The sequence below is a fragment of the Tursiops truncatus genome, chromosome 13 (assembly GCF_011762595.2).
Source record: "Tursiops truncatus isolate mTurTru1 chromosome 13, mTurTru1.mat.Y, whole genome shotgun sequence".
In the NCBI taxonomy this organism is placed as follows: domain Eukaryota; kingdom Metazoa; phylum Chordata; class Mammalia; order Artiodactyla; family Delphinidae; genus Tursiops; species Tursiops truncatus.
Genome location: NC_047046.1, coordinates 34,909,575 through 34,932,798, shown reverse-complemented (window position 1 = coordinate 34,932,798; position 23,224 = coordinate 34,909,575). Strand labels below are relative to the sequence as shown.

Here is a 23,224-nt window from a genome sequence, read left to right as displayed (position 1 = left end):
TTGAAAAGAAAAAAGGTAAAAGAAGGTAGATGCAGGAAAGAGTAGAAAAGTAACCTGACGAGAACTAGTAAGTGGAAGTTCATTTGATTAAAGCGTATACCAGTGCTGAGCCATGAAATCAGCTTTGAGTTTCTTGGGCGTCAAAACAAAGAAGGAAAGTTAATTGATACAAAATCCACAATGTCTATAAAATAAAAACATTCCAGCTGCTAACGATGCAAACCTTTGATTTGAGAAAAATTTCTCCCTAGATTCCTCACAAATCCTGATAAAATGGACAACATTCTTAGAGATAGGAGAGGCTCTTCTTATCTTGTCTTTTAATGCAAGGTACGCTGTGTGTTGTTTAGGGTATTGCAGCCTGCTTTAAGCAGTTACCACCCAAATTTTTGTAGAGATTTCTCGCCCAAGTGCAATGTGGGTGTTCCTGGTTTTGGTGTGGTTCAGGGACAGAGCGACTGGATATAATACCAAAGCACATCATTAAAGGCTAGTTTTTGTTCAGAGAGATGCATTGAACTATATAACTTCTGAGTGACCTAATCCATTGATGAAGTTTAAAGTAGTCAGGATTTTATGGACTACAAGTTAGTTAGCCCTTCATAAATATTTCTTAAAATTGGCTTTTGAGAGAAGTTGGGCAGCAGATAGTTTGAAGCTAACCTAAAGACATGTAGGGCTGGTACTTTGGAAGATCCATATGCTTTAACATTAACCCAGAAAAAGGAGGAATTGAAGTGCTCTTATAAAAATGAAAAAGCCCAGTTACGATTCTTTCCCAAATAGAATGTCATCCTGCTTTCATATAGAGAAAGGCAGAGGAAATGTATCTGTATTCAACGCCAGGTGAGTACAGATACACGGAAGACTTTAGTTTACATCTGATAAGATAGATTTTTAGACCAAAAATTGGAGAGAGATGAGTATGACATCTTGAATAAAAGCATAATGAATAATGTAAAAATATTTAATTTATGTCTGTCGAATACCAGAGCTATAAAATATTTAGAGAAGTTATGAATTTGAGAAATAATTTTTATAAAGGATTATAGATAAAGCAGAGAAAAAAGATAGCTTATTTATCTTAATTGAATAATAAAACTATGGAGAGATTGTATGATATATATATAAATACTTTTCAGATGTACATAGATCTTAAAGATTTAATTTAATTATAAAAATATGTATTTTTTTCTACAGGATATGTAACCACATGATCTAACAGTTGGGACATTGTAGAAATAAAGTAGTAAAGAACTGAGAAATAAAGACTGTCTTGATTATACAAAAGCCTAAGATCTGTGAAGACAATTTTTATTTCTATAAACAAATAGAATCTTTTCCCCATCAGTTTATGTCTATAGCTTCATTTCTCTTGGGTGGAATTGCATAGGATATGAGTATTTTTAATTTTACTAAAGTATACCAAATTGCTTTTCAATATGGTTGTACTGACTTTCGGGCCTATCCGAAATGTGTAAGATCCACCTTCCCTATATGGAGGCCTATACTTTATTTTTTTATCCTTCAAAATATAGCTGTCTTTTTAGTAGAACTTTTTAAAAAATTGAAGTATAGTTGATTTACAATGTTAGTTTCAGGTGTAGAGCAAACTGACTCAGATATATACACACATACACACACACACACACACACTTCTTTTCCATTGTAGGTTATTACAAGATATTGAATATAGTTCCCTGGGCTATACAGTACGTTCTTGTTGTTTATCTGTTTTATATACAGTAGTGTGTATCTGTATTTTTTTTTTTTTTTTTTTTTTGGCTATGCGTCTTGCAGGTAGTTCCCTAACCAGGGATTGAACCTGGGCCACCACAGTGAAAGCGCCGAATCCTAACCACTGGACCGCCAGGGAATTCCCTAGTAGTGTGTATCTGTTAATCCCAAACTCCTAATTTATCTCCTCTGCCCTGCTTTCCCCTTTGGTAACCCCAAGTTTGTTTCCTATTTTTGTGAGTCTGTTTCTGTTTTGTAAGTAAGTTCATTTGTATCTTTTTTTTTAGATTCCACATGTAAGTGATATACTATATTTGTCTTTCGGTCTGATGTCACTTCGTAAGATAATCTCTAGGTCCATCCATGTTGCTGCAAAGGGCACTATTTCATTCTTTTTTATGTCTGAGTACTATTCCATTTTGTGTGTGTGTGTGTGTGTGTGTACACATACACACACACACACCCCACATCTTCTTTATCCATTCATCTGTTGATGGACATTTAGGTTGCTTCCATGTCTTGGCTATGGTAAATAGTGCTGGAATGTCCATTGGGGTGTGTGTATCTTTTCGAATTAGAGAGTTTGTCTTTTCCAGGTGTATTCCCAGGAGTGGGATTGGGATTGCTGGATCTTATGGTAACTCTTTTTAATTTTTAAGGGAACCTCCATACTCTTCTCCATAGGGGCTGTCCCAGTTTACATTCCCACCAACAGTGTAGGAGGGTTCCCTTCTCTTCACACGCTCTCCAGCATCAATATTTGTAGACTTTTTGATGATGGCCATTCTGACCAGTGTGAGAGGATACCTCATTCTAGTTTGGTTTTTTTAAATTTATTTATTATCATTATTTTGAGGGCGGAGCTGCATTGGGTCTTTATTGTTGCATGTGGGCTTTCTCTAGTTGTGGCGAGTGGGGCTACTCTTCGTTGCAGTGCGTGGGCTTCTCATTGCAGTGGCTTCTCGTTGTGGAGCATGGGCTCTAGGTGCGTGGGCTTCAGTAGTTGTGGCACGCGAGCTCAGTAGTTGTGGCTCACGGGCTCTAGAGCGCAGGCTCAGTAGTTGTGGCTCACGGGCTTAGTTGCTCCGCGGCATGTGGGGTCTTCCCAGACCAGGTCTTGAACCCATGTCCCCTGTATTGGCAGGCGGATTCTTAACCACTGTACCACCAGGGAAGTCCCTCATTCTAGTTTTGATTTGCATTTCTCTGGTGATCAGTGCCATTGAGCATCTTTTCATGTGCCTGTTGACTGTCTGTCTGTCTTTGGAGAAATGTCTATTTAGGTCTTCTGCCCATTTTTAATTTTTTTTTTTAATATTGAGCTGTATGAGCTATTTGTATATTTTGGAAATTAAGCCCTTGTTGGTTGCTTCATTTGCAAATATTTTCTCCCATTCCATAGATTGTCTTTTTGGTTTGTTTATGGTTTCCTTTGCAGTGCAAAGGCTTTTAAGTTTAATTAGGCCCCATTTGTTTATTTTTGCTTTTGTTTCCATTACTTTAGGAGACAGAGCCAAAAAAAGTATTGCTGTGATTTATGTCAGAGTGTTCTGCATATGTTTTCCTCTAGGAGTTTTATAGTATCCGGTCTTACATTTAGGTCTTTAAACTATTTTGAGTTTATTTTTGTATATGGTGTTAGAGAATCTTCTAATTTCATTCTTTTACATGTAGCTGTCCAGTTTTCCCAGCACCACTTATTGAGGAGACTGTCTTTTGTCCACTGTATATTCTTGCCTCCTTTGTCTCAGGTTAATTGACCATAAGTGTGTGGATTTATTTCTGGGCTTTCATCCTGTTCCATTGAGCTGTGTGTCTGTTTTTGTGTCAGTACCATACTGTTTTGATTACTGTAGCTTTGTAGTATAGTCTGAAGTCAGGAAGTGTGAATCTTCCACTCTGTTCTTTCTCAAGATTGTTTTGGCTATTTAGGATCTTTTGTGTTTGCATACAATTTTTTAAATTGTTTGTTCTAGTACTGTGAAGAATCCCATTGGTAATTTGATAGGGATTTCACTGCGCCTGTAGATTGCTTTGGGTAGTATGGTCATTTTAACAAAATTGATTCTTCCAATCCAAGAACAAGGTGTACCTTTCCATCTCTTTGTTCATCTTCAATTTCTTTCATCAGTGTCTTATAATTTTCAGAGTACAGGTGTTTTGCCTCCTTAGGTAGGTTTATTCCTAGGTTTTTGTTTTTGTTTTTGTTTTTTTTTTGATGCAGTGGTAAATGGGATTGTCTCCTTAATTTGTCTTTCTGATAGTTTGTTCTTAGTGTATAGAAATGCAACAGATTTATGTATATTAATTTTGTATCCTGCAACTTTACTGAATTAATTGATGAGCTCTAGTAGTTTTCTGGTGGCATCTTTAGTATTTTTTATGTATAGTATCATGTCATCTGCAAACAGTGACAATTTTACTTTTTCCTTTCCAATTTGGATTCCTTTCATTTCTTTTTCTTCACTGATTGCTGTGGCTAGGACTTTCAAAACTATGTTGAATAAAAGTGGTGTGAGTGGGCATCCTTGTCTTGTTCCTGATCTGAGAGGAAATGATTTCAGCTCTTTGCCGTTGAGTATGATGTTAGCTGTGGGTTTGTCATATATGGATTTTATTGTGTTGAGGTATGTTCCCTCTGTGCCCACTTTCTGGAGAGTTTTTATCATAAATGGATTTTGAATTTTATCAAAAGCTTTTTCTGCATCTATTGAGATGATCATATGGTTTTTATTCTTCAGTTTGTTGATGTGGTGTATCACGTTGATTTGTTGATATTGAAAGATGCTTTCATCCCTGGGTTAAATTCCACTTCATCATGTGTGATTCTTTTAATGGAGGCCTATACTTTATATTATCAGGACTTAAATTTTTTACTAGCCTTGTAGGAATGATAATCAAAGTTTTAATTTTCTCTGATAACTAGGATGAGCATCTTTTCGTGTTTTCCAGTTTTTTTCTTTATGGCTTGCACTTCTTATGTATTTTCAGAAATCCTTTCTCTCTCCTCTCAGAATGATCTCCCTATTTTTCCTCTACAATTTTGGATTAAAATGTAGCTGCTTTAGTTCTCTTGGAACTTATTATTGTGTATGTTGAGATGGGGATTTTAAAAATCTATTTCTGTACAATTAAGTAGTTGTCTCAGTAACATTCATTGAATAGTTTATTCTTTTCTCGTCAATCTGTAATGTCATTCCCCTATTTGCCAAGCTCCCTGTGTACGTATGTGTGGGTCTGGGTCTGTTTCAGGGTTCTCTATTCTCTTCCACTGGTCTCTAATAGTATATATATATATATATATTTTATTTAAACTCTCTTTTTTTTTTTTAGAAATGGCTTTTATTTATTTATTTATTATTTATTTGGGGCTGTGTTGGGTCTTCATTTCTGTGCGAGGGCTTTCTCTAGTTGCGGTGAGCAGGGGCCACTCTTCATCACGGTGCACGGGCCTCTCACTATCGTGGCCTCTCTTTTCGTGGAGCACAGGCTCCAGACGTGCAGGCCCAGTAGTTGTGGCTCATGGGCCCAGTTGCTCTGCGGCATGTGGGATCTTCCCAGACCAGGGCTCGAACCCATGTCCCCTGCATTGGCAGGCAGATTCTCAACCACTGCGCCACCAGGGAAGCCCTATAATAGTATATTTTAAGTTAGAAATTCTTCTCATTAAAAGTTTCAAACATACACAAGAGATAATAGTATAATGAAACCACGTATAATCATCCACATTCAACAGTTTCCACGTATTTACCACACTAGCTTCATTTTTGCCTTTTGAAGCATATTCCAGGCCTTAGTTTACTTCACTCCTGTATACTCAACATGCACTTCTATTATCACACCATCAAAATTAACATTTTCAATAGTATTGTTCAATCCATATTCAGATTTGTTTATCTCAGAAATATTTTTTTTATAGTTGGTTTGTTTAAATCAGGGTCCTTATATTGAACTTGGTTTTTTATGTTTCTTAATTCTTCTAAAATTTAGAGCATTTGAGCAAAGTACCTTCCCCCAGTCTTTTTTGTTTTTCCTGACACTGACTTGTTGAAGAAATCAAGTTGGTTTGTCTCTCATATTCCACATTCTGGATTTGTCTGTGCTCCTTTATGGTGTAATTTAGCTTGTTCTAACTCAACATATCCTATAAACTAGAAGTTATTTTTAAAGGCTTATAATTAAGATTTAGGTTCAGCTTCTTTGGGGTAGGGAAGCAAAAAATACCTCATAGGTGGTGCTGGTACTTCGTATTACATCATATCAGGAGGCACATAATGTAAGGCTATTTTACCCACTCTTAGAAATGCTAAGATTGAATTAGTGGGATTCAGGTGGTTTCAGCAGGATTCCTCCATAAACAAGTTTTAATTTAAGGTTCATTCATTGATGGTGCTATTCTGATTGCCATTCCTCCTGTATTTATTAGCAGGAATTCTTTGCCTCTCTAATCGATGAGGCAAAAGAACAACTTTGCCTCATCAATTAGAGATATATGGTTACCCTGAAATCTAATTGGTACAAGAAAACAGGATAAATGCTTTGTTCTTTGCCTTTAATTTGTCAGTGTTTAGAGTAAGGAGTTAGTGCCTCAGTTAGTTTCAGTAGTGACCAGTAGGGTTTTTAGTATCAGTATTGAAGACTTGAATATCATTAGTCTAGATTTTTTTAGTAATCTTCTGTGTAAGGTTGGTCTAGATTAACTAGTTCATCATTACCTGAAACAGAAGTAAGGATGCTAACACTTTGTTTCCTGTTGTAGTTTCCCCCCATAATTTATGTTGCCTTAATTTTTTTAAGTTATACTTTTGGAAGGGGTTATAATAGATATAAAGATTCTTTATGCAGATACCCTGCATAGTGTGGCTATACTTACCTCAGTGTTATAAAATATTAACCTCTGTTTTCTTCTAGTACTTTTGTTTTTGCATATTTAAATATTTAATATATATGAACATAAGTGTTATGTTAATACTTTGCTCCAAATAAGTTTACTTATATATTGACATAAAATTATATGTTTACTTTGCTCCAAATAAGTTTACTTATATATTGACATAAAATATATATATCTCTCTAAGAGAGCCCTGCTGATGTTAAACCCTTTCAAAATGTTCAATTAATCACTTGTGTTCCTAGGTGACATATAATAGCAGAAAAATCTAGGTAATTTGTAGATAGATTTGTGGTTAATTATGCAAAGGCAAAATTTTAGAACATTAAGACATATTTCTCAAATAAATGTAACACTAACTGTTAGAAGATTATAATATCCTTATTAATATTTTCATATTTTTGTAAACTTGAATAGTGTATTTATTTCCTTTATATAATAATTGATTTTATTCTGTTATTTTGGATAGACACTTGGCATTTCACCTGAAGAAAAATTTGTTATTACAACAACAAGTAGGAAAGAAATTACCTGTGATAATTTTGGTAAGCAATGTTATGTTTATGCTTTTATATTTAATATGTTCTAGTATATCATAGAGCAATGACTATTTTATGAGATAGATAAGCATCAAAAAACTGTGATGTTTTGAGGATGGGGGAGGAAACTAGCTATATGCATCCAGTTTGTGCAGAGGTCATATTTTTCAAGCAAGATTATAGGAAAAGAGTTGATATCATTTATGGCTACAGAAGATGAGACCTTGCTCAGCACAACACCTAGCACAGATCTTCTACTTGGGCCCTTAAGAAGCTAATTCTTCTGACCAACTTGGATTCTTCCATTTCTTTTTTTACCCAGTTATGTTCTAAGACTTGCCAATTTTTCATGCCTGATTCCTTTTTGGATTTAATCATTCTTCTCCATTCATATTGATACCACTTTAATATAGTTCCTCATCTGATTTTCTGTGACAACTTAAGAATTGAGTGTTTCAGATGAGTGGAAGTATTTGAACCTATTCCATTGATATTCTTAACAAAACACAACACAACTGAATTTATAGATGGATCCATTGTTTGGGGATTTGCCTGTACAATTTTTAAAGTCATTTCATAGATACAGTTTGTATATTTAAAATTATAAATTCATTGTGTTTCGGATACTAGCTTAGCACTTAAGATGTTACCTCTTGATTACAGATGAAACTGTTAAAGATGGAGTCACTCTGTACCTGCTACAGTCAGTCAGTCAGTTACTACTAACAGCTACAAAAGAACGAATTGACTTCCTACCTCACTATGACACATTGGTTAAAAGTGGCATGTATGAATATTATGCAAGTGAAGGACAAAATCCTTTACGTAAGTATTCCATTTATACTAATTTTGATAAACTGTCACTCACCTTTATCCCCTGATCACACGTCTTAGTCCTTCACTTTAAAAAAGATCTCTCATTCTACTTTATTCACAGACTGTGATCAGTTTTTGTGAGTGTCCTTACTTCGTCTCTTCATCACAGTGTATTTCTTTTTCTACCTAAGTCATCTTACTTCAGAATAAAGATACCTCTCCTTGAAAACTAATGTAGAATGAGAATTCATTCCTTTTCGACTCATGAGAGGTCTTGTACTTACACATCTATCTCCTGTACACTCTCCTTTCCTGATTTATTCTTCCTGGCCTCATGTACACCTCTCCCAGTTGAGAAAATATTTGTTTTATCTTGCACATTTTTTATAGCTGAACAGCACAAGTAAGTGGTTTGTGTTCTTTATCATTTCTTTATCATTTCCTTCCACCTTTACTACTTGCCAGTTTTTATCCTTCCTTTGGATTGTTTGCTAGTTGATTTAGAGAATCTTTTCTGTCTGGACCCTGCCAAAGTGTTTAATACTATTTAGATGTTCATTATAAACTTTCTTTTTCTTCTTTTTTGGCTGTGCTGTGGCTTGTGGGATCTCAGTTCCCCAACCAGGAACCAGGAATTGAACCTGGGCCTTGGCAGTGAAAGCCAGGAATCCTAGCCACTAGGCCACCAGGGAACTCCCTATGAACTTTCTTATTAAAATTTTTTTTCATTGTATATGCATTAGAGTTGGTAGAAAATTAGAAAACATAGATAAGCAAAAAGAGCATAAAGAACATCCCTATCTCTACCACCCAGTTGTAACTACCACCAACACTTCGGTGTTTATCATTTCAGACCTCTTTATATTGTTTGATTTTTTTTTTTCTTTTTTAATGGTTTTGTATGATGCATCCTTTTTTTTTTTTTTGGCCGCGCTGCATGGCTTGTGAGATCTTAGTTCCCTGACCGTGGATTGAACTCGGGCCCTCAGCAGTGAAAGCACAGAGTCCTAACCACTGGACCACCAGGGAATTCCCAATGCATACTTTTTTAACCTACCTTTTTATTTAAAATGTAATGAACATCTTTAATATGCATGTCAATGTATATTTGTTTTAGGGGTTACACAGTATTTAGATAACGTAATTTATTTGAACAGTGTACTGTTGTTATTAGACATTCAGGTTATTTCAGTCTTTTTTTTAATTGTTACAAATGACTGAATGTTCTTGTGACTAATTCTTTTTTTTTAATAAATTTATTTATTTTATTTATTTATTATTTTTGGCTGCGTTGGGTCTTCGTTGCTGCGCGTGGGCTTTCTCTAGTTGCGGCGATCAGGGGCTACTCTTCGTTGCAGAGCACAGGCTCTAGGCATGCAGGCTTCAGCAGTTGTGGCTCTCGGGCTCTAGAGCACAGGCTCAGTAGTTGTGGCGCACGGGCTTAGTTGCTCCGCGGCATGTGGGATCTTCCCAGACAAGGGAAGTATGTCCCCTGCATTGGCAGATGGATTCTTAACCACTGCGCCACCAAGGAAGTCCCCCCATCTTCTTAATGTGTCAGTGCTTCAGGGCTTAGTCTTTGGTCCCTTATCTTCTCCTAATTCCTCAACTGGTGATTCCATCCAATCTCATGGCTCTAAATACCATAGTTATGGAAGTGACTCCCAAATGGAGGTAGTGAGAAATGGTCATTTTTAGTTAAATATTGAAAATAATGCCAGACTTACCTCCTGAATCCGTTTTGTCTATCCACTTGCCCATGTGGCATCTCTACTAGGATATCTAAGATGGGAATATACTACACATAGTTTTCCATCCAAATTAATTTTGGTTCTTTTTAGTTGCTTAAACCAAAAATCCAATTGATTCTTTGTCTCATTCAATCTTTCAGAAAATCCTTTTGGCACTATCATCAGTGTTTATCTTAAAATGAGCATTTCTCTTTACTTCTGTTGGTAACACTAGGTCTGAGGCACCATCATAGATTACCGAGATTATACAGTGGCCTCGTCTCTCTCTTTTCATGCCTGTACACGTAAGGTTTGAGAAGTCAGATTGTTTCACTAAGGGTAAACGCCGACGTCTTTACAATTACATGCATGGTCTTAGAAGCTGTGCTTTGTATCTCTCTGACTCTGTTTCCACAACTCTTCTTGTTGTTCATTCCTCTTCACTGCCAGCTTTATTCTCAGCTTAGGACCCTCTGCCTGGATAGCCCCTGTCTCAGTCCCTCACCTCATTCAAGTCTTGTTTTTCTATTACCTTCTCAACAAAACTTATCTTGTTCACCCTATTTAAAATTGCAAACTATGTTTCCTTTATGCCTCTATACCAGATAAACCCATGTAAGTTGGAAATATTCTAAGTCAAAAATGCATTTGCGGGGGCCTCCCTGGTGGCGCAGTGGTTGAGAGTCCACCCGCCAATGCAGGGGACAGGGGTTCGTGCCCCGGTCCGGGAGGATCCCACATGCCGCGGAGCGGCTGGGCCCGTGAGCCGTGGCTTCTGAGCCTGCGCATCCGGATCCTGTGCTCTGCAATGGGAGAGGCCACAACAGTGAGAGGCCCGCATACCGAAAAAAAAAAAAAAATGCATTTGGTGGGGGGTAAATTATAAGTTTGGGATTAAAATACACACCCTACTATATATAAAATAGATAATCAACAAGGACGTACTATATAGCACAGACCTATAATGGAAGAGAATGTAAAAAAAGAATATATATATTTATATATATGTATAACTGAATCACTTTGCTATATACCTGAAACTAACACACCATTGTAAATCAACTATACTTTAATATAAAAATTAAATTAAAAAATGCATAGGAGCCATGTGGCAAAATGTTAACAACATGTAAATCTAGGTGAAAGGGTTTAAGTATCTGCATATTGAATGAATCTTTAATTCTTTCTCTGGGGATAATTTTTTAAATGTATAATCAGGGAGTCAGTAGATACATTCATTTTTAAGACTTTTGATATAGATTAATTACCTTCCAGATTGGTTATATGGGTTTTCATTCCTACTGTCATTATATGAATAGGCAGAGAATATCACTGTTTAAACTCCTGCTTTGATTTCTGTAACTTCACATTAAATTCCTGGGTCTTTCCCTGCCTCTGTTTCCTGTGCCTTTGATGCTACTTCTGGTTATTGTTGACTGTATGGTGGATAATTCTTTAAGTCATGTTGATCTTTTTATACTTGAAGTGAACTTACCCAAGCCTAAACTATTCTGTGTCAATGACGCATTTATCTCTGGCTGTCTTTACTCTCTCTATTAAGCATAGTCTGTTCCAGCTCTGTGGAACACCTCTACTCACTGAGCTTGATATAGTGATAGGGCATCGCATCTAAAACTGAATTTTTCTTTCCTCCCTTCTAAATTTTTCTCCTTCCAAATTTTATGGAAAATATGACCATTTATTCAGTCTTCTAGAGCAAGTACTCAAAACCACCTTGGATTTCTTTTTCTTTCTCCCTTTATATCTAATCATATACTAAATTCTACTCATTTCTTTCTTTGAGGTTTCTCTTAACTCTTTTTCCTCGCATTTCCTACAGTGTCCCTACTTCTCCATTTCCTAGTTAATACCCTTCACCAGGTCTTTATACATATCTGATTTGTGGTAACTTCTTTCTAACTAGCTTATAAACATAGACATCCCCTGAGTGTTGAGGGTGTGGAAGTGCTTGCTGGAGTGCTACTCTGTGGGTTAATTACGCTTAAGTTGGGTTACGCCTCAGGGGAAGAGACATTAATTTATTATGTTCCCCCTTTTAATTAAGGGAATAAAAGTGAGGAATAGTTTGGGTACTGACCCTGGAGAAAGGAGAATGTTAGGAACGATGCCGAGCCAGTGATAAACTGAAGGTCAGGCTGATTTTGTAGTAGGAAATTAAGAGCAGTTTTGTGTCAGTTAAGCAGATACATTCTGCCATTTCACAAGTTGCTGTTGTGAGATATCTGTATTTAAATTAGCTCTCAATAGACACTTTTATAGTTGCTTTATAGTTGTCCTTATATCTCAAAATGTGCTTACGTTTGACTTGTGCATGATGTAATTACATACCACAGACTACTATTTGATTTTATGGTTATGGTCTTCTGTTTGTCTCTTATGTGTGTATGTCTGTCTTTAGATTATAAACTCCTTGAAGCCAGGAATCATGGCTGGCTGACTCATGATGTGTAGTGCCATGCAAGTACGGGTTGGTGACTGCTTTTTTATGCTGGTGGTGATTGGTGATGCCTTTATTATGTTTGTGTCATTAGGATCAGGATAATACTTTAATTCTAGCTCTTTGGAAAATAAAAGTGATGGCTTAAGGTACTTCAGAGTTTCTTCTACTTTGAACTTTTATATGAAGTATTTAGGAGGGAAAACTTAAGCAATAACGTTTCTCATTCTCTTCCAGCATTTGCTCTTGCAGAATTAATTGATAATTCATTGTCTGCCACGTCTCGTAACACTGGTGTTAGAAGAATACAGATCAAATTGGTAAGGAAATAATACTCTAAAGCAATTTAACTTGTCCTTTTATAGAAGTACTACAGGTTCATTGGAGAAAAATTAGGAAAGAAAGATAAACTAAAAGTAGAAATAATTATCTGATGTCTCTTCAGTCATTAAAATTTTTTCACGTGCCCTTTTTCTATGCATATATGTATACATGTATGTGTGATCATAGTGTACATTTTGTTATTTGTGATCTTTTATTTTCCCTTAATAGTACATTGTAAACACAGCCATATCATGAATATTCTGCAATATAATATACCACTGCTGCAGTTTGGTTTATTGACTATAATATAAATAATGTAATCAGTCTACTGTTGTTGAACTTTTAGATTTTTTTTCCTATATTTTTGCCATTGTAAGCAGTGCTGGCGTGATGAGTATCCTTATAGATTTTTGTACATATCTCTGATTAGTTTCTCAAGCTAAATTCTGAGAAATGGAATTTCTGGGTTAAAGGACATGAAGAATTCTAAGGCCTTTGATTCATACCGCTGAAGTGCCTTTCAGAAAGTTGTATTAATATATACTTCCTCCAGCAATGTATGAGTGAGCCCAATGAATCACTTTTTTTATATTAACCTTTCTTGTTTTTAATATTGATTTGACTTTTCCTATCTTTTTGAACTTATTTTATTTCATAGCATTTTGATGAAACACAAGGAAAACCTGCCGTTGCAGTGATAGATAATGGAAGAGGAATGACCTCTAAACAGCTTAACAACTGGGCCGTGTATAGGTTGTCAAAATTTACAAGGCAAGGTGACTTTGAAAGGTTAGAAAACCTTACTCACTTTTTTTATGGGCAGCTGGGTATTTTAATGAGGATAAGAACTCATATTTCTTTAGTTATACATGATACATTGGCGGTTTTGATGTTATCAGCATATTTATTTAGATTTTTATAATAAAGTTTTTATGAACAATACTTAGAAATAGTCAAAACTGCATAAATCACATTGCACCCTTCCATTGAATGATTCTTTTTGCATTTCCTGAGGTATATAGGAATTTTTTTTTTTTTAATTTTATTTATTTATTTATTTATTTTTGACTGCACTGGGTCTTCGTTGCTGCATGCAGGCTTTCTCTAGTTGCGGCGAGCGGGAGCTACTCTTTGTTGAGGTGTGCGGGCTTCTCATTGTGGTGGCTTGGCTTTGTTGTGGAGCATGGGCTCTAGGTGCATGGGCTTCAGTAGTTGTGGCACGCGGGCTCAGTAGTTGTGGCACATGGACTCAGTAGTTGTGGCTTGTGGGCTCTAGAGTGCAGGCCCAGTAGTTATGGCACACAGGCTTAGTTGCTCTGTGGCATGTGGGATCTTCCTGGACCAGGGCTCTAACCCATGTCCGCTGCATTGGCAGGCGGATTCTTAACCACTGCTCCACCAGGGAAGTCTCCCCATCTTCTTAATGTTTCAGTGCCTCAGGACTTAGTCCTTGGTCCCTTATCTTCTCGTAATTCCTCACTTGGTGATTCCATCCAACCTCGTGGCTCTAAATACGATAGTTATGGCAGCTATGTTGTGTTCTTCGGGAAACACATTAGGGAAGAATCAGTTGGTGTTCTTATTAAGTAGTTAGTATTTGTTCGTGTCCTGTTTTTCTCTCTGCTGTGTCAAGGAAAGTCACCCAAATTTAAGGACCAGTCTCAATAATGTGTAAAATTAATATAGTTAACACATTTGCCTTCTCACTTCTGAAATTTCAGCACTCTCAGAATTTTCATCAAAATTGTAAAGACTTACAATGCCATGATGAGAGGCAGCAATAAGTGAAGAACAAGGGCTGTGGAATCATTTGGTCTCATTTGAATTCTAGCCTTACTAGTTGTATGACACTGGTCAAAGTAGTTTACTTCTCTTTATCTCAGGTTACATGTCTGTAAAATGGGGATAATACCTCATAAGGTTTTGTGAAAACCAAGTGAGTTATTAGTACCTGTAAAATCCTTAGAGCCTGGCAAGTGATAAGCAGTCAATAAATACAAGCTATCATTTTAGTTATTACTTCTCATTCGTGGCTTCAGATTTTTCTGCAACTATTCTTTTTCACTATTTTCTTGAATATGTGCCACTTCAAGGATTTATAAAATAGCCATAAAGAAGGCAAAGATCACATCTTTCATAGTCTAAAGATAGAATTTAGCATAAGATAGAAATATTAGGTAGAAATGAAAGGAGAACAGATGGTAGATTGGGGCAAAAAGGTCAGAAAAATGTTAGTTAAATCAAGTGGAAGAGTAGAAAGAAGTAGAGCCTACAGTTTATTAAGATTTCTCTAGATTTTAGCACAACACAGACTTTTAAACTTAATTCAAATGTTAGGGAAATTTTAATTTTTGGTAGAAATCTACCTGTTGCATGTTCTGCTTTTTATAGGTCCTAGCTTTTTATAGGTGTTGTATCAGTAAAGTCAGTTGTTGTTATAGCTGTTATGTACTCATACTGTCTTTGAGTCCAGTATCAGTCCCTTAACCCACTCCAGTTTCTGTTAGCATCAGTTGTACCCCCCTCACTCCTCTAGCTTCTACTCCTATAGAAAAAATTATCATTTGTTTTACTGCTTCCAGTTTAGTTTTTTATTGGATATAAGGATGGGTATCATAGGAGACAGGCGGTGGAAGAAAAGGAAGGACAGCCTACAAATACAAAAAAGCTGACTATCTTGACTGTAGCTTATGTTGTAGTAGAGGAAAAGCCAAAAGTAAACCAAAAAATGTATAAGCACTTCAGTTACTGATTGTTAAGAAAATATTGAGTAATATGTTAGAACCTGATGGCCATCTCTTTTAGGTAAGGTGACTAGAAAAGAGGGCAGCCTCTTTGAGGTTACATTTGAGTTGAGGCTTGAATGATTAGAAAAAAACACCCAAGCGAAAATCTGGGCGAAGAGTATTCCAAGTAGAAGGAACATCAGCACATGCAAAGACCCTGAAACTGTGATCAGCTTGTTTCGTTTGAGAGACGGAGAGGAGACCAGTGTTGTTAAGTGCATATGAAGGGGAGGGTAGAGGGAGATGAGGTGAGAATTCTAATTTGGCAATATTCTTTCTAACTCTCACCCACCTTGGTACTACCTTTCCCTCCACTTTTTTATTTTGAAAATTTCAAATAAACCAACAAATAAGTTGAAAAAACGTCAAATAAAAAGCCAGCAAATAAGTTGAAAGAGCAGTATTAGCACTCATATATCCTTCACCTAGATTTATGTTAACATTTTGCCACATTTGTTATCTTCTGTCTATCTGTTTATGTATGTGTGGGTGTGCACATGCGTGCACACACAGCACACACACTTTCTCTCCCTAAATCATTTGAAGGTAAGTTGCAAACTTTATGGTATTTCACTGCTTAATACTGTAGCATCTATTTCCTTCACAGCAGTGTTGTCATAAATAGCCATAATACCTTTATACCCAAGACATTTCTCAGTGATTCAAAATATCTAATGTCCATATTCAGATTTTTCCCCTTTGTCATGTCTTTCTTTTCTCCTTTATTCTATAATTCCCTACATTTGTGTCTTTCATGAAATTGTCATTTTTTTTGGTAGAGTTCAGGCTAGTTGTAGAACAGTCCACAAGGTGGATCTGAATGTTTACTGAACACTATTCTTTTCCTCAAAATTTTATGAATATTTTCAAATATACAGAGAAGTTGACATTCTACAGTCAGTACCCAAGATACTCATACTAAGTTTCTACAACTGACAGTTGCGTTACCACGTATCTTTTTATCCGACTAACCTTGAGGTCATCTCATTTTTTGATTCAGTTCAAAATAAATTACAGATATCAGTAAACTTTCTCCTGCTGCTTTAAGTATTGGTATCATTATGTAGAATTCAGGGGGTTTTTTTGAGGTAAAATTTACATTGAAAGGCTCACATCTGTCTTAAGTATATCTTCATTAAATTTTTTTTATGGTAATATAACTCATATAGTCACAAAGTTGTGCAGCCATCACCAGTAATTCCAGAACATTTTCATCACTAGAAGAAACCCTGTAACCACTTGTAGTCAATCTTGTCTCTCGTTGCCGTCGCTAATATACTTTGAATAGTTGTTAATCTACTTCTTCAGTTGTTTTTTTAGGGATTACAATTAACATTTTAATACATAACAGTCCACTTCGGATTAACACCAATTTAATGTCAATAATGCACACAAACTTTGCTCCTGTATAGCTCCATTCCCCTCCCACTGCTCTGTATTATTATTTTCACATAAAGGACATCATTATACATTATAACCCTGTCAACACAGTTCTATAGTTAGTGCTTTATACACCTTTCTTTTTTTTTTTTTTTTTTTTCAGTACGCGGGCCTCTCAGTGTCGTGGCCTCTCCCGTTGCGGAGCACAGGCTCCGGACGTGCAGGTTCAGCGGCCATGGCTCACGGGCCCAGCCGCTCCGCGGCATGTGGGATCTTCCTGGACCGGGGCACGAACCCGTGTCCCCTGCATTGGCAGGCGGACTCTCAACCACTTCGCCACCAGGGAAGCCCTATACACCTTTCTTTTAAATCAGGAGAAGAGTAGTAAAAAATACACTTATACTGTCTTTTTCTATTTATGTAGTTATCTCTGCTTTGCTCTTTATTTTTTCTTGTATTCAAGTTACTTTCTAGTGTCTCTTCAGTTTAGTCCAAGGGACTCTTCTTCAGTAGCTACTTTGCGGCAGATCTGCTGATGACAGATTCCCTCAGGTTTTGTTCATCTGTGAATGTCTTAATCTCTTTCCTTTACTTTTTTTTTTTTTTTTTTTTTTTTGTGGTATGTGGGCCTCTCACTGTTGTGGCCTCTCCTGTTGCGGAGCACAGGCTCCGGACGCGCAGGCCCAGCGGCCATGGCTCACGGGCCCAGCCGCTCTGCGGCATGTGGGATATTCCTGGACCAGGACACGAACCCGTGTCCCCTGCATCGACAGGCAGACTCTCAACCACTGCGCCACCAGGGAAGCCCCTATTATTTTGTTTTTGTTTGTTTTTTGGCCACGCCACACGGCATATGGGATCTTAGTTCCCTGACCAGGGATTGAACCTGTGCCCCCTTTTGAAAGCTACTTGTGCTGAATGAAGAATTCTTGGTTGACAGTCTTTTTCTATCAGCACTTTGAATACATTAGTCTACTGTCTTCTGACTCCATAGTTTCTGATGAGGAATCACCTGTTAATCTTGAGTATCCCTTGTATGTGACTAGTCACTTCTCTCTTTCTGCTTTCAAGATTCTCTTTTTTCTCTGGCTTTTAATGGTTTGTGGCATGTCTAGTTTTTGAGTTCATACTATTTGGTGTTTGTTGAGCTTCTTGGATGTCTAGATTAATGTTTTCATCAAATTTGGGAAGTTTTTGGCCATTATTCAAATAGTCTTCCTCTCCTGTCCTTCTGTGGCTCATCTTTATCCCCTCCATTGATGGGGTTTTTTTCTTCAGTTTGTTTCTCAGACTGAATAATGTCAATCAACCTGCCTTAAAGTTCACTGGTTGTTTCTTCTGCCAATTCATATCTGCTCATGAGCCACCTAACTGAATTTTTCATTTCAGTTGTTTTTTTTTTCAATTCCAGAATTTGTTTGGTTCTTTGTAGTTTCTGTTTCTACTGATATTCTCTGTTTGGTAAAATACTGTTCTCATACTTTCCTTTACTTCATTAGACATAATTTCTATTAGTTCACTGAATGTATTTAAAATAGCTGATTTATTTTAAAAAATTTTAATTGAAATATTGATTTATAATGTGTTAATTTCTGCTGCATAGCAAAGTGATTCAGTTATACATATATATAACATTCCTTTTTTAAAAAATTCTTTTCCATTATGGTTTATCACAAAATATCGAATATAGCTCCCTGTGCTATAATGTAGGACCTTGTTGTTTATCTGTCGTATATATAATAGTTTGCACCTGCTAATCCCATACTCTCACTCCATCCCTCTCCCATCCCCACCCTTGGCAATCACAAGTCTGTTCTCTATGTCTGTGAGTCTGTTTCTGTTTTGTTGATGAGTTCATTTGTGTTATATTTTAGATTCCACATATAAGTGATATCATATGGTAATTGTCTCTTTCTGACTTCAATTAGTATGATAATCTCTAGTTCCATCCACGTTTCTGCAAATGGCATTATTTCATTCCTTTTTATGGCTGAGTAGTATTCCATTGCGCTCGCCTGCACGCGCGTGTGTGTATACATCTTCTTCATCTATTCATCTGTTGATGGACATTTAGGTTGTTTCCACATCTTGGCTATTGTGAGTAGTGCTGCTGTGAACATAGGGTTGCATGTATCTTTTTGAATTATATTTTTATCCAGATATGTGCCCAGGAGTGGGATGGCTGGATCATATGGCAACTCTAGTTTTAGTTTTTTGAGGAACCTCCATACTGTTTTCCATAGTGGCTGTATCAATTTACATTCCCATCAACAGTATAGGAGGGTTCCCTTTCCTCCACACCCTCTCCAGCATTTGTTATAAAAAAGCTGACTGAAGTCTTTGTCTGGTAAGTCTAATTAATCCCTGGGCTTTCTCTGGGACAGTTTCTATTGAGTGCTATTTTCCCTATGTGTAGGCCAGACTTTAATATTTCTTGGTGTGGCACATAGTTTTTTTGTTTAGAGCAGGACATTTTATTTTATTTATTTATTTTTTGTCCACGCCTGGCAGGTGGGATCAAACCCGTGCCCCTTGCATTGGAAGCGCAGAATCTTAACCACTGGACCACCAGGGAAGTCCCTAGAATAGGACATTTTAAATTATATAGTGTGGCAAATCTGGAAATCAGATTTATCTCTCTCCCCAGGGCTTACTGTTGCTTTTGTCTTTTTGTTGTTTGTGTAGTGACTTCCCTAAACTAATTCTGTAAAACCTGTATTCTTTATCTTGTGTTGCCCCTTAAGTCTCTGCTCAGTTAATTTGGTGGTCAACTGATCAGACATTTCCTTGAATGTCTGGCACCACTAAGTGTTACAGCTCTTGCCAAGGGGTTCTGTGTGCATACTGGGCTGTTTTTATTGTTCCAGCAGGAAGTTTACAGCTCTGCCTTAGCCTTTAACTCTTGGTTGCACCAAACCTCAAAGTCAACCAGAAATAAGAGATTAGAGCCTTCTCAGTTCTTTCTTGAGTATGTATACAATCCTGCACATGAGTGTGACCTTGATACTCATCACTGTGTTGGAGCTTTTAAAAACCACTGTGGGGCTTCCCTGGTGACGCAGTGGTTGAGAGCCCGCCTGCCGATTCAGGGGACACGGGTTTGTGCCCCGGTCCGAGAAGATCCCACATGCCGCGGAGCGGCTGGGCTCGTGAGCCATGGCTGCTGAGCCTGCGCATCCGAAGCCTCTGCTCCGCAGCGGGAGAGGCCACAACAGTGGGGGGCCCGCGTACCGCAAAAAAAAAAAAAAAAAACCCACTATGGACCTTTTATTCCCCAGCTTTTTCTTCTAAGCTTTTGCCCAGATTCTTGTTTTCTCCAAACTGTTTTCATTGCCTTAGTCAGCTTTGATGGTAAACATCTGCCACTGATTGTTTTTGACAAATGACCCAAGGAAAATGCTTTTCACAGTGAGCAAGTTCTGAGTTAGGTCAAATAAAGACAAACCCTGCAAGTGGAAGTTTCTATGGAACTGTCAGATCCAATAATGGCAATTCTATGGGGAAGGAGCTTTTGGGGAACTCCAAACACATTCCAGTGACTCCTAAGCTGTTTTCAACATGATTGCAGGGCTGTTGGTTTTCAAGGCTTCTGTGGACCTGGTGAGAGGGGAATGGGAGAGGGTATGTTAAAAAGTAGCAGCTTGCAGTTTTTACCAAAACTCATCAATGTGTCTTAAATAAACACTCCTTGGATTGTTGCAAGACTTAAGTTAATTTTTGCAGTTCTGAAAAAGTTGAATTTGACAATTTGTTCGGGTGTTGTTTTTGTGTTTATCAACGAGTGGATTTTCATAGGTTCTTCTGGAAGTGATCACTCAGTTAACTGATTTTTGACAAGTGCATACACTGGTCTAATCCAAACCCCTAAGGTAAAGAACATTACCTGGACCTAGGAAATTTGCTCATGACTGAGGCACTGTTACAATCATAAGTTAAATTAGATACCTAGAACCTTGTTGTAATACTATGTGTTCATTTAATTATTTTGTGGAAGAAAGAAGGGTGACATCAGTTAGGTCAGCGGGGTGGCCATAATTCAGATGTGTGTTGGATCAGTGCTACTTTCTGCACTTTAAACTTGCTCAGCAATTAAAAAGCTCTCAACTCAGTCAGCCGTTTTTGGGAAAATAAAAATAGCATGCCACATGGCCCATTTCCCATGCCACTTTTAGGTTGTAGAAATGGACTCCCAACAGGATTTTCCCTAATTTTCCTAAAGAAAAAGCTCAATTGTCTGCAATTGAGATGAACTTTCAAGTAGATATTTGTACTTACTTGAATTTAGAGAATGTAGATTTAGGCATCCTACTTTAATTTGGTTATTTCCATTGTGTCTCACAGATGAGACACATCTGTATCGAGATGAGACACGTGTATTCCAGAAGCTCAGTTAGTTACCTATGACCATTTGTTACTTTCTTCATTGTGGCTGATTTTTTTCCCCTGTGATAGATTGGAGATAGTGAGATCTAAATATATATACATAGTCTCTCTACCATATTTCCTGGCAATCACTTACATTGTTTCTTTTTACTAATTTGATCGTCTCTCCTATTCCTTTTTCTTACTTTCTACACCTTTTATCATACATTTTCATGCAGATTTTGCTTCTCTTTTCTAATAAATACTATTGTTTCACAAAGATATAGTGTCCTCTTATATTGTATGAAGAATAAGAATGAAATAGTTTCTGAAACTTTTTTAGACTGTGATAGAAATTTATTTTGAGGGAGGCGACTTTCTAAATTCTCCAGAGGACTCCTTCTGTGATGCAAAATTGTTTCTTAAGATCTTAGATTATATTTATCTTCATGAAGGGAGATCTATATAGCCCGTGAGTGTGGATATAGGAATTTTCTGGACTCATTTACACAAGTCTAAAACCTACTGGAAATTAGTATTTTCAGCCTTATTTGCTGTATTAGGGTTTTTGCTTAGGTTAGGCTTTCATGAATGGAAAAGGAAACTTAGGGAAAAGGTTGAAAAAGGAAACTTACTGCTTGGTCATTAAGTGTGTCCATTCCTAATCAGTGAACAGAATTCCTTAGTTTTGAATCAGATTAAGTATGTATATATTGTTTTATCTCTGAGTTCTGCCCTCCCAAACTTTTATTATACTTCCCCATATGTGTTTTAAGGAGAATATTTAGGGGAGGGTATTTTCAGCATATTTCCTAGAAGTATTATCATAGTAATTAAAGTCTTAGAACCTATTAACTCTTTATTGTTCTTAATAGACATTTTGTTCATAGAATTTAATTAATTCTTGGTTTATGACAATGTATCAATGCAGGACATGCCCATTTAAAGTTTATTTATTGAAAAGTTTAATAAGCTGAATAACCAGAATTTTGCCACCTAATCCAGTAAGTAGAATATACTGTAACTTATATCTGTGTCCTCCTCATCCCCGCCACCAAAGTTAACAAGTATCTTGTATTGTTTTTCTGTTTACTTTTTTCTTTTAAACATCTTTATTAGAGTATAATTGCTTTACATTGTGTGTTAGTTTCTGCTGTATAACAAAGTGAATCAGCTGTACGTATACATATATCCCTATATCCCCTCCCTCTTGTGTCTCCCTCCCACCCTCCCTATCCCACCCCTCTAGGTGGTCACAGAGCATCGAGCTGATCTCCCTGTGCTATGCAGCTGCTTCCCACTAGCTATCTATTTTACATTTGGTAGTGTATATATGTCCATGCCACTCTCTCATTTCAACCCAGCTTACCCTTCCCCCTCCCTGTGTCCTCAAGTCCGTTCTCTACGTCTGTGTCTTTATTCCTGTCCTGCCCCTAGGTTCTTCAGAACCATTTTTTTTTTTTAGATTCCATATATATGTGTTAGCTATTTCCTTTTTTTAAATGTATATATCTAATTTTGCTTGTTTTTGATAATATGAAAAAATGTAATGATACTATATGTTGATCTACAAGGGACTTGCATTTTCATTTAGTATTAGGTTACTAAGATTGCATATTTGTGTGAGTCTGTAGAACATTCATTTTCATAGCCATGTTATCTTTAGTATATACCAAAAAGGGATCCCACTGTATTTATCCAGTCTCCAGTCAGTGGGCATTTGGCTTTCTCCTCCAAGTTTTAGCAATTGTTAGCAGTACTATCTTATATATGGGGTGTGTGTGTATGTTATATATGTTTCCTGGTCCAAATCTACGTAAGTTTTAGGTATATGCCTAGGAGGGAATTTGTAGGATTTAAAAATGAATGTTCCAACTTACAAGGTAATGGCGAATTATTTTCCAAAGTGATCGTATTAATTTATACTTTAACCACTTATGAAAGTTTGATAAAACTCACTTGGGAAACCATTTGGGTGTGGTATGTTTTTTGCAGGAGGAATTTTTAAGTATTGCTTTGATTTTTTCATAGAGTTATAAGAATATTTTGGCTTTCTATTTCTTAATGATTTAGCTTTGGTAAGTTACATTTTAGTAGGAATTAGTCCATTTCATTAAATTTTCAATTTTATTGGCATATAGTTGTTGGTAGTGTTTGTAAAGAACCAGTGCTTGCTTTGATGAATTTTGTTTTCCTGTTTT

At 36.7% G+C, this 23,224-nt stretch overlaps 1 protein-coding gene across 5 annotated transcripts in view; it reads left to right on the top strand.

Annotated features, from left to right (window-relative positions):
• SMCHD1 (structural maintenance of chromosomes flexible hinge domain containing 1) overlaps nt 1–23,224 on the top strand; it is a 129,199-nt gene that overhangs the window by 3,527 nt on the left and 102,448 nt on the right. For 4 of the 5 annotated variants that reach the window (XR_012325340.1, XM_019920711.3, XM_073790563.1 and 1 more), the window contains exons 2-5: nt 7,098–7,173; nt 7,831–7,992; nt 12,409–12,491; nt 13,154–13,284. Coding sequence is in view for 3 of the 5 variants with exons in the window: in XM_019920711.3 (XP_019776270.1) it covers nt 7,098–7,173; nt 7,831–7,992; nt 12,409–12,491; nt 13,154–13,284 (452 nt within the window). In the remaining 2 variants the exon portion in view is untranslated. Of the gene's footprint in view, nt 1–7,097; nt 7,174–7,830; nt 7,993–12,210; nt 12,321–12,408; nt 12,492–13,153; nt 13,285–23,224 lie in introns of those variants that run through there. The other variant, XR_012325342.1, reaches the window with a different exon arrangement.